The 12,433-nt window shown below is 38.1% G+C and overlaps 1 protein-coding gene across 1 annotated transcript; it reads right to left on the reverse strand.

The window, feature by feature from the left end:
* Positions 1-6,570: 6,570 nt before the first annotated feature.
* Positions 6,571-11,858, reverse strand: LOC104397430 (chromosome unknown open reading frame, human C2orf47). Its single transcript, XM_010007391.1, has 5 exons — positions 11,850-11,858; positions 11,208-11,279; positions 9,366-9,492; positions 8,241-8,391; positions 6,571-6,992 (listed from the first exon to the last, which is right to left on the reverse strand). Exons 1-5 carry the CDS (start codon positions 11,856-11,858, stop codon positions 6,914-6,916), a joined length of 438 nt encoding a protein of 145 aa, XP_010005693.1. The 3' UTR covers positions 6,571-6,913.
* Between the last annotated feature and the right edge of the window lie 575 nt (positions 11,859-12,433).

Genomic DNA, 12,433 nt, shown 5'->3' on the forward strand with positions numbered 1-12,433 from the left:
AAAGTTATTCCAACACAAGATAAATACAGAAGGCTCATCTGCAGTGCTGTGCTCAGCTCTGGTTAGGCAATTAGAGACACTGAGATGTTTAAGAAAAGACAATCAAATGATTTTGAGAATCCAATGAGATTAATGCATCTGTGAAAAATATCACCAGCTTGACTTAGCCACCATACAAATGCTAGAACTGCAAGTAGGTTAGGAAAGAAGAGGGATGTCTTAAAGTAAATAAGTAGAAAGGCAAGAAAGCCATTTGACTGCAGACTGAATATATCAGTCTCATGAGAGGGCACAGACTGCTGCTAAGGAGAAGTAACACGGGGTCTTGCAACTGAAGGCTTCAGAAGGTGTGCCTTCACATTTTAGTTTTCTGAAGACTTCCCTCAGAACTGAGACAAGCCACTGTAAATCCTCTAGACCTGGTTTCTTCCTGCTACAAGAGAGATTATCCTAGTTTTATCATACAATCAAGACAAATTTTGTTACTAATTTAGGTTGTTAATGTTAGTGGAAAGGAGAATTTCTGGTAGGATTCTGAGGCACTGTCCTGACAGGAGCAAGTACAACACTGAAATTTCTGAGAAAAATAATACTCACCTACCTCTTAGCAGAGAGGAGCAGCTAGAGAACTGTTCAGTCAGAACACCAACCTGCTCACTATGTTTTTATTTTGTTCAGTTTTTCTAAACTTACTTCCATTTCAGGGCTGTTCCAGCTTCTGCTCTAACAAGTCAGAATACATACAGCTTCCTTTTTATATGAATCTTGCATTACCAATCACCTTTGATCTCCTTCCTCTCTCTACTTCTGCTATTACAGTTTTACAGATTTTGCCAGAAGGAGCCATCAGATCACTTAAGCAGATCTCCCATATAATGCAGGCACTACCTTTCACCCAGCTGCCCCTGTCAAAGCCCATGTACTTCAGTGAAATGAAAACAGGAGAGCTGTACCCAGGAACGCTCTATTGGCAGAAAACAGCGCAAATTATATGCAGATGATTCCATCAAGAATCAACTGCCTCCACTGCAGAGAAAGAGAGTGAACCTTACCAATGTGGCAATAAAAAAAAATAATTTCCAACCTAGAATCTGAAAGTAGAATGTGAAGTATTTAAGAATGACAGACCAGATAAAGAAATTGCTTTTCCCTTAGATATCTATCCTGTTTCTCAACAATGGAATACTTTCTTCAGCTGTAACTAACTGCTGGTGTTCAGGAAAGAGTAACAAAATACAAGCAAACAAAAATCACTGCAGATTAATATGAACAATAAGGGCAAAATCCCTTCCTTCCTCACAGTAAAAATCACATTACCTAAAATTTTATTATAATTACTGTTTTAATGCAGCTGAAGGCTGCATATGATCTGTTAATTTATTTCTGAAACCTTTAAGTAGATACACAACCTAATAGTTTATCATGAAAACCACAATGAGTCTACCATCTTTTCAAGCACTTGTACAAATGTTTTATATCCTCTTGGACACAGACCTGGAACCTTATGGCAAGAGTGAAATCATGCAGTTTAATTCTCTCACCAGGTGGGTTGCACCATGCTTTCATAAGCAGAAACTGCACTACATCAGCAAAAATTATGCCTTCTGAAAGTACTTCAGAGCAGAAGTCCATACAGAATTTTGCATATTAATGGAAATCCTAACCTATACAAACAAGCAGTGAACACTGCACCCAGATGTTCAACGATTTCTCTATTGCTCTACCTTATGAAAAATGCCTCTTATCTCAGAGGAAGAAAAGGTGGCTTAATTACACTAGTGGCAAAACCAGTGGGAACAGCCCAACAGCTCAGAAGGTTCTGCTATAGGGGGCAGAGCCTGAGACAGACCTAAGGGAAAGTCACCCCACTGGCAATTAAAAAGCACAAAAGCACCTGATTGAGCTTATTACCGATTTTAATAATGTTTACTTTAAACATGTAAGAAATAAGAGGTTTCAGGCAGCTGCCAATCCAAGGCAGAGCTCTTAATTACTTAATTTCCACCCCAACCAAACCAGCAGTGGTTAGATGTTCACCTCTTTAATGATCAATGCTTTACATGACATGAGTTATGGACCACACAAATTCATTTTCATTAGCTTGCTCTTCAGTTTACACTGCAGTCCCTCAACCCTGTGTCACCTGAAAGTATATTAAAAGTCTCCCCAACCATTATGTACATTCAGCAGTTCTCACTTTACAAAATGATACATGCATTACAAAAAAATAACATCACAAGTAATAACCTTGTTTGGCTGTACTATAGATAAAGAGCTCAAAGGTCCTCAAACAGCATACCATCAGCAGGCACAGAAAACTGGAACATTCAAGTCACCACTTGTTTCCCCTGGAAGAAATACCATCTTCTCTGCCAGGTGCAACAACAGCAAACTGGGAGAGAAGTTTTCCAGTGCCAAAAAGGCAGATCTGTCCATGTGGACAATCTTGTCTTTAAAGCCTGACACTACTGGGATCTGACCTCTCGCACACGTGCACTTCGCTTTGGTGTTCTTTCTCTTTTCCCTTGCAGGTCCTGAGCACTACAATATGAAGCACACTATCAGAAGTCTTGTTCTGTGACAGACCAGGAGAAAGCAAATAGCAAACAGAAACTACAGTATCTAATTTTATCTTGCCTCTAGTTCTGACAGAATAACTTGAAAGGCAGCAAGAAAGTTGCAGTCTACTCCTTCCATTAAAACTGCAACAGTTTCCTCATCAACTTGAGTATGAGTACCTTATTATCACGCAAAGCATGTCACAGAATTTAGACAAAATACACATAAGAAATAGAGTTGTGACAAAGGGGGTGTTTTCAACAGTGCAGATGTAGACAGTAACTTACTCAACCTCCATCCTATTGTGCAGGACTATAAAAACCCAAAAGAACAGCACATCAGCAATAGGAAAAAAATAAAAAAGGGAAAAGACAAGGAGAGAAACCTTTATGACTTACTGTGTTCTTTTCTCTCCATGAAACTCCATTTGGCCCAGCTGCCTTTCCCTTTGAAAAACAAAAGCAAAAGCTATGTAGACAACACTTGCTTTTTTAACAACTAAGTACATCTTACTCTTCCCACACATAGTCCAGTGCTTAGAAACCAAATGTCACATCCTATGTGTGAGAAAGAGTTGAAGTTAAAACCACTTCCCACTACACACGCTTGTATCCCATCTCAAATAATGTGACTCCAGCCTCTGAGGGCTCTCAAAGGCCTCACCTGCAGCAAATGAGGCACATAAGGCAGAAAACAAGCTTAACCACAAAAGTAAAAAGAGAAAAAAAGGACTTGTGAAGTTTTGAAGCATGATCACTACTGTGACAAGCAGTATGACTTTTACTACTATACAGCTTTCCAGCTGTAAGACCTGAAAATAATTAACTAAATACAACCTATAGTAAAGGTAAGGTCAAGACCGAACAAGTTGTATGTCGCTCTTTGAGTTAATCACACAATGCTGGGACAGGTGGGAAGGGAACCCAATCAACATGATATACATACTTTAAAATGTAAATATAGGGACAAAGGTTTGCTAATGTTAGGCACTAAGGTGTGAATTCACTCGTACAACTTATCTTTCCCATACTAAGAACAATTAATTTGCGATTATACCTGCTAATTGCTACTTTCAAATGAGTAGGCATTGCAGAGAGAAGCCAAGGCACTATCGTTGACTCAGTATGAAAGCCAGGAAGACTGGCAAGACTCTTTAGTAAGTCTAAATTATTTAAATAGCACTTATATGAGAATCAATGCTTCTGTCATTTTATTCTTTATCCCTCTTACACTCTTCATTACCAGTCACTTTCTAGCTACAATAGCTTTGTGACCAAGGCCACCTACTGGTGAGTGGGGTGTGCCAATTAATGGGGGTTTTGTTGGCCAGATTTAATTAGTGCTTGTCAAGATTTAGACAAATACTTTGAAATTGTGCCACGCAGCTGTCTACAGTTGAGGAGTGTCAATAATTAGTAAACATGACCACAGTTTCAGATTAACAGATAAATATAGGCCTTCCAAACTTCACATGAACCTACAGAAAAAAAGAATGTGGTACTTTGAATCCCCATCCATGTTGGAAGGATATAGTCCAGACACCTTAAGACTTGATTGTTCTGTGTAACACAAATCAGAAATGTGAACGCTGCTAATAGACATGAGTTTTACTCTAAAAATCACGACCAGATCTGGTAATGTTGTTTTCATGAGTTGCTGGGTTTGCAAGCTAAAACTGCAAATTATGTGTATCAGCATGTATGTGGATTTACAAGCTATACTCCATAATTAAAACTGTACTGTCCTCCTGACTTAAAGCAACAGAAACGGAAGTCAGGCAAAGAGGTGAGAGCACACCCAAATCCTTACACAATGTGATTTCTAAGGTGATGTCTGAGACAAATCAGCAAGAATTTTGGAGCACTAGCACACTGTGACACAAAGATCCCCACATTGTTCCTGTGTTCCTTGTTAAACATCATTACTACCACATAATAAAGATGTTTCTAATAAAACACTACCTTGCCATCTTTTTAAAAATGCTTAAGACAGTATGACAATTTTTAAAGTAAGGTGTTTGAATGGCAGCACTGGAAATCCCTGAATTACAAGAAAATGTTCTCCTCTATCTTCTCAAATCAACATGAAGCAAACTTAACTTTACTCATCTTTTTTTCCCCTATAAGAATTTAGAACAGCCTTTAGTATATAGAATTATGGATAGTGGGTAGAAAGAGGTCAAAGCTTCATGTAAACTTTAATTAATCCTCTTATTTAAGATGTACAATTGCTTGTTCCTTCCAAGTTGGGTTGGGGGTTGGTTTTGCTTTTTTTAGGTGGGTGGGTGATGTTTCTTCTGAAGCCAGTTTTACATCGTAAATCCAGTGTAATGACACCAGTTTTATTCACTGTGAAAGCAAACCACTTTCCATTTTATTTATTGTGCAGTAAGGCCATGGGTGATTCTGCATCTGGTGAAGTTTTGTAGTCTCCAGGATAATTTTTAAAATGGATATTAGAAGCTAAAAAGACCCAAGCATCCAACAGCTGTCCCTCCCCAGCCTACTAGACAAACAACTTTGAAAGCATAAAATAGCACATACATTTCCAATGACATATCTTTTTTCAGCAAACTGTGTTATCAATTTGAAGCATGTTGATATAGAGTCACAATTTTATAGTGAACAAAACTTTTTTTTTTTCCACATTGGTCATACAGAAGGGTCTGCTTTGCCTTTGTTTCCAAAAATGGAGCACTCACTAATATAAGGACAATCCCTCATCTGTGATGACAGAGACTCCTGCTTTGATACATCAAAACAAGCAAAAAAACAACTAATTAAGTAACCTAAATAAAAAATATATTAGCATTTATAAACAGACCTCTGTTATTTTAATGCGAAGAACATAAACATGGCTTCACTGGCTTTTATCTTCTTTTACTCCATAATAATTACTTCTTTTAGAAGTGAATCTGCACATCTCACTAGTGTTCTGCTTGTTTCCGCTGTTACTATGTCACATGTCTCATCACAGCTATCTGTGGCAAACCAAGCCAAACTGGACGTGCTGCTATTTAGCATCACTCCAGGAAATGGTCCAGAGAATAATACATATATCACTCTGCCTCAAACTTTTCCAGACTGACTGCATACAAAATAGCTATGTATAATTCTAAGTGCATAATGTTATTTCTCCCCTGAAGACAAGGCTCTCTGTCATCACTGAACTTTGCCCAGAGGACAAATCCCAAATTCTCCATTATAGGGCTAGGCTGCTGATGCTGAGGCAGAGCAAAATACTGTAATTGATTTGCCAAGATTTGATATAAAAACTCGTTGATAAGCTTTAAACATGGCTTCTCATTAAATCACTGCATCAAAAGAGCTAAACTATTGAAATTTACATTTTTCAGTCACAACTGCTGTGAATCACAGTTACTACACTTACTTTACTTTTAAAACATTGCATGAATCTCTAGATTAGAAAGTTAGTCTTATCTTTAAAGTTGACATAGGAGATAAAAAAGACCTATTATGATGATGTCCTTTTGATCTGTATATAAAAATCTCAAGCTACCTACACTAGGGATCTCAGGTTCCAGAAACAGAGAATCTGAGAATTGGGAAATCGTGAAGTTGCAAATTCTAATTTAAATTATTTGCTCATTTGTTCAACAAGCATTTCAAAAAGAGGACTTAATATAGTTTATCTCTTGGGTCCTCTTTAAAATTCATGTTTTTGATTGATTTCTATTTCATAAACCTCTCAACTTGGAATTGCCTGTATATTATTGAACTGAAAGGAATGTTACTAGTTTTCAAAATACTTATCTTTGATCCATTTCCCAGTGCAATCTAAATGTTTTTTCTTACTCTAATCCTGTACCAAATACTGATAATGGCTCTACCTTTCTTAATCTGAAATATACTCAAGAGCAAGATTACCTCAAAATGAACTGCTGAAGCTAGACAATCTAAGAAGTCCATCTACCTCTATTTCATCTTGCTTATTATTCAATTATATATTGTGTAGTCCCTAGGAAAAAAAAGAAACATATGAAAATAACTCAGGAGGGCCACCAGTCATGGAAGTGTTGTTTATCTTCAAGCAGTACCATTTCTTCTCAGAATGTAAGAAGCTGACATACCCGTAATACCGGCCTGCACGAAACTGTGCTGTTGTATGTGCCTTGGATGAGCATTAAACTTGTACCAGCCTATTCCAGGGAAAAGGCTTTATTGTTATGCTGCAGCATAGTGTAAGTTTCAAAAAACAATTTTGGGAAATCAAACATACAAAATTCATCCCTCTGTTCAAGGAGAAGGCTGGAAGGGAAAAAAAGATCAAAATAACCTGGTATTTGTTACATCAGAACATCTACAATGGTACATAAAAGGACTGTAGAAGGCATTTATTCTAATAGCCTTGGATGTTCAATCCGTGTAATTGTCCAATCTGGTTTTGCACCTTCTGTAAATTCCCTTTGGAACCTGGAAAAAGAGATACAGTAATTGGAGAGTTGTTAAAATTCACTTGGTCCTCAAAAAGCTACTAACAACAAAATATCATCAAGAAGTTTTACTTCAGTTATGCCTATGAAAGCTCCTTAGACTCTGATGCTTATGCCACAAAATGGAGGATCAAAATTAATTCCACAGTAAGAAACAAAATGCACTGACTTAATTGTTTTAGTTCAGATCCCACAGACAAGGTCAAGCAGCAATGGCAAACACCCTGATATCGAGAGCACTCAGTTTTCACAGCAGTAACTATGAATATATCTTTGTGACAGACCTTCATCTCTAAATAAAGGGTTGTATTTAATGGGATGGTAACTACATTGTCAAGGGGACTCACATGCTATGCGTTCTACTGGAAAATTTTCATTTTTACTGAACTATATTTTTAAAAGTAATATATATTTTCAAAAATACATCAAACATCAAAGTACCAGTAGTACTGAATCTCCCAGAAAGAAAATTTCACAATTGCTGATAGGAAAAGTAAAACATCCACCTGTTTTCAAAGAATCTTCCTTTTGCAGTCATTAACACCTTCCTCCCTGAAAATGTCAGCTTTGATTGCTTAACAGCTAAAATATTCATGCTCCTGAGTCACCTACATATTGTGGGCACAGACAGTAAAACCTCATTGCTTTGCAATTGCATGCAAATCCAATCCCAGAAACTGTCTTTTCCAGACACCAAAATACTTAACACCAGGCTTCCAAGGCCACAGCACCTTTGCCCACTTGAGTTCAGGTTAGCACTGTAAATAGCAGAAGGAATGCATACGTGCTAGCGTGTCTCTGCTGAGAATTTAGGGCTTTTAGGGGAGGTTTTTGTGGTTAACAGAACCTCAGAAGCCTCTAACTCTAAAAACATGCTCAGTTTGGCTAACAGATGGATCCACAATAATCCATCCAGGCAAAAAGCACTGGTGTCCTCAGTGCTTCCTTTGTTTCAGAGCACCTGATCATCTAGACCCCCTAGTCTCTCAGTTTCTGTGTATAGGAGTCATTGATTTCATTGCATTTCTCTCACCAAATCCTCACTTTTTCCAACTTCCACAAATGTTCTTTTCAGTACATTTTGCCATCTGTGCAGATATGTCTGCACTGCTCTGAGATCAATACACAGACATTATTTACAAGCATTTCTATGAAAATCCATCTATTCAATGTATGTGTTAGAGGATGTACATACAGGGGGAAAAAAAAAAAAAAGAAGTAAACTTACTCATAGTTTGCTGTTAAAAGATGTCTTTTTTCTTTCGTGCTTTCATCTCCAAACATAATCTGGAAAACTTTTGTTTCACCTGGTACTTCATCAGGTAGGTTAGCACCATTCAGATACCAGAAGCGCATCAGGATACTAACAAACTTTCTTCCTGTTGGAAATAAATCAAAGCATAAGGTAGACCTCTTTTTTCTCATTGGTCAAATACTCCTGTTTGATACCTAGCATATATTCTAGTGAGACCCTGGAAAGGCAGCTTACTTTAGGTATAAAGAAAACATGATAGAATAACACCAACAGAGCTATTTAAAGCCATATTTGTGCTGTTCAGCAATAAAACACACTCTGTAGAAAGGTATGTATTTTCTCATGAGCATCGTGTGACATCACACATAATCAAACAGTATGAAAAAGCTGGTTACCACAAGGTCCAAAGCCAACTACTGATACTACAAAAGTATGGAAAGTAGTTGAAACTTGGGAGCAAACTAAGAGAAAAAACAATCTCTATCTCCCAAAAGAGACAAAAGCTCACTGTGTCTGAAAATTTGAAATGCTCATCAGAAGACCCATGGTTAAAATTACAAGCCATCTCAAGTGTGTCTGATAGTGAACTGAGCACATAATGCTGGTATTTAACTAAAAGAAAAGCTTGTTTCAGCTCATCACTAGCTAAAAAAAAATACTTAAGAAGTTCTGGAACAAAGAATATTCCATGAAAGAAGAACAGAAATGCAGACAGCAACATTTATTTTGTTATCCAGCCTTCACTATTCTTCTTGAAAGATTTCATGACTGAAGCAACAGCTTTCTGCACATAGTAGTAAAATTGGTTTTGAGTGGTTTGAGATTGCTAAGGACTAATAATGTAAAAATCTGAAATTGCAAAAGAAGAGGAATGAGCAAGACCTAAACTGAAATCAGAACAATACCATGATTTATCACAACAATTCTTCAGGTCTGGTTTAAAAGGAAACCAGGGAATTATATATAGAACTATAAACAGAAGAACAAGGAATGAGAAACAGTACTCAAAAACACACCTGTAAGGAGAATGCCTGCTTAGGAGCAAAATCAGGAAATTAGACTGCCCTTTGCAGAAACGTTTTAGAATTCTAAACATACCATCATCATCATAGTAAATGCGAACATCTCCTTCTGTTGTGTACATGATTGCATCAATGTCAGCTGCTAAAGCATCCCTGTGGTTGTCAGGGAGCAAAGAAATCTTTTCCTTCAGCACCTGAAGTACCTAAATTCAGACAAATTGTCAGTTTTTCATTAGGAAATAGGAGTAACAATCTTTTCTACTGCAGTTAATAAAATGAGCTGTATCACTAAACATTTGCATAATGTATAAAACAGTGGAAATGATAATGCACTGGAAAGCTTGGGCAATCCCAAACCCCAATTAAGCAATATTAAAGATCAATTTAATCCTCAAGTCAAGGAAAACAAGGCATTTAAAAAAATGTTTGGAAAAGGCACTGTCAAAACAGAAGTTGTGCAGCAAGGCCCAAAAAATACCAGCTTAGCTTGCTTCCACAATCATACTTACACTCTGCCTTCTCACTTCTGATTTCCAAGTGTATATTCCTTAGCTTTTGATTAAATGATTTCTTAGTTATATCTTACAAATTTCTTTGAAAATCAGTTCCATTATCACTAAATTTACCTTTGCCACTTTGTGATCCATATTTCCACTACACAAAGTTTATACACAATCAGAAAAGACTGAAAAATCATTGCTCTTGTTCCATATCACATTCACATCCATATCATTTGAGTGTCCTAAGATCTACAAAGCTGTGACAAGTAGAAGGGTGTGGTGCACAAACTGAACAGAGGCATCACCTCAAATACCACGTGAGAAGGACATGCCGCAGTGAAGGATGAAGCTATGCAGGATTTATTTTTAACTCATACTCAGTTTTTAGCCTAACTTGAATTGCCACTTTATAATAATGAACAAATCCAGAGGTCCTATGGAAGCAAGAGGCAGTTTTCACTAGAAGACTTTGGTTTCTAATACATTTCACTAGCCAAAGCAACAACAAAGCAGTGCAGCCACAGACATGTGACATGCTCTGGTCACATGAAGTCTCTGTATCAGTGTTAACCTAATCACCTGAAGAATTTAAGATGAGCAGAGGAAGAGGAGATGCTCTTTCAAAACAACTATAAGAAAAAACCTCACATTTTATTGCTATCTCTGCTCAGAGAGAGAAGGCAAGATTGTCCAGTGGGGATGCACTAGAACACCAAAATTTTTGCTGCACAGGCATGAGTGGTAATAGGGCAGGCCAAGCTGACATCCAGTAACAAGGCATAGGCCTGAAGTATCTCCTCCACTTGACTCTGAAGCATCTGCTACTTCTATCTCCTGGGAAGGCCAAGACAACTCCAGCAATTAAAAATTCATAAAAACACAGAACGCATAGCACTGATGTTTAACCAGCCAGGTCAGCCATACCACTGAGCCCATGATACAAGAGTGAGGCCTTCCAGCTGAGACCAGTAACTGGCTGTATTATTTGCTTGGGGGTGGGAAAGCATTAGTGCAGCAAGGATGAGCACAGATCAGTTCCCTTCTTTGTCAGAATTCTTGTGCACAGACCAAAAGCGTCAGCTACCTGCCAAAACCAAGAGAGGTATGCAATTCCACCTGCTAACCAGAACCCACTGCCTTGCAGTCCTTTCTGGTACACCAGCAATCTTTTTGGCAATTGCCCTTATGCTCAATGGCAGGATTAATTTTATTTCTTTAAAAATACAGTAACTTTAACTTAAATTTCATGCCTTGAAATGAAACATAAAAAAGCTGCAGGACAAACAATTGCTCTGTTCCGCATTATGCTGTTCTCATACTAAACCAAACTGACAGTATTGGTAGATAATGAAAAGCTGAATGCATGTTACTTCATAATGGAAAATCAATTGCTAGAATAAGAGACAGAAATAATTTACCTCTGCTGATACAAGTTCATCCAGCAGGTCAAGTTTACGCTGAGACAGCAGCTTTGAAACAACAGAAAAGGCCTACAAAAAAAACCCAAAACAAACAAAACCAAAAACCCCATGAACAAGTAACACTGAGTTGGTTTATTTTTCAGACAAACCCATCATTATGCAACAAGGTACCCAAATATTCCATGATTTAATATTTCAGCGTTTACAGAGTATATCACCATTGAAATGGAAACTCTCCAGCATTAACAGAGTGATTCCACCAACTGATAAAAACATAGGGTTTCTTTTCAGTCTCCCATTTAAGGCATCAAGCCTTTTTGGTAACAGGCAAGTGAATGAAAAGTTTACTACAAAAAAAATAAATATTAAAAAAAACCCCTGGTTTAGTCTCCAAGTTTCAGGAAACTCAACTCCCCTTTTCCCATCAATTTTGCATGCAGAGTTACATACAATAATGCCTCTGCATATTCAAATAGTGTGCTTGTGAAATGCTGACTGTTTCAGATGCTACAGCAAGTGAAAACAAAGAAATCCAGGGCAAGGTAAAACCAGTGGTTCTGCACATGGACCAATTAATTTGGTATAGAGTTGTTTACTTTTCTATCTGGAAGTGATATTAAGCATTTTAACGTTGTGTACTCTTATCATCGGGTGTGCTGGTTTGGGTTTGCTTATTGTTTGGTTGTTGGGGTTTTTTAACACAATAACTGAAGTTTCACAACATTTTTTACATGATTCGCTTTGAGATCACTACCTCTGCCACACTAGGATGACAAAAGCTTATTCGGTTCATAAATTTGGAGAAACAAATAAATGCACCAGGTCTATGCCTGCCTAAGTTTTTTCATTTTAGTAAAAACAGTCTCTACATCATCTACAAGCACCTTCCTTCATGCTACTTTGGGGGATGGCTGAACCAGCTCATTTTAATTATGAAATCTGGGAAAATGAGAAAAATCTGAAGAAAAGCACACGTCTGATAACTCTCACTTCCTTCAGAGGTGAGGCACTTGGAGCCACTTTTACACACGACAGAAAACAGGCGCTACGATCTCCACACGCAAAATTAAAGGCGGGCACGGACGGCGCCTCGGGGCGGCCGGGGGGGTCCCTGAGGGGCGGCCGGGGGGGTCCCTGAGGGGCGGCCGGCACAGCGCGGGCACCTTTCCCCTCGGGCCTGAGGGGCCTCACTGGCCCGGGCGACCCCGCTCCGCCGCCCCCCC

This window comes from Chaetura pelagica, unplaced genomic scaffold (assembly GCF_000747805.2).
Source record: "Chaetura pelagica isolate M959 unplaced genomic scaffold, ChaPel_1.0 scaffold21, whole genome shotgun sequence".
NCBI lineage: Eukaryota > Metazoa > Chordata > Aves > Apodiformes > Apodidae > Chaetura > Chaetura pelagica.

Coding starts and splice junctions, on each gene's coding strand:
- LOC104397430 (XM_010007391.1), bottom strand. Junction 8,392..9,365: donor CATTTACTATGATGATGATG/GTATGTTTAGAA, acceptor TATTTCCAACAG/GAAGAAAGTTTGTTAGTATC. Junction 6,993..8,240: donor CTTTTAACAGCAAACTATGA/GTAAGTTTACTT, acceptor CTCTTTTTCCAG/GTTCCAAAGGGAATTTACAG.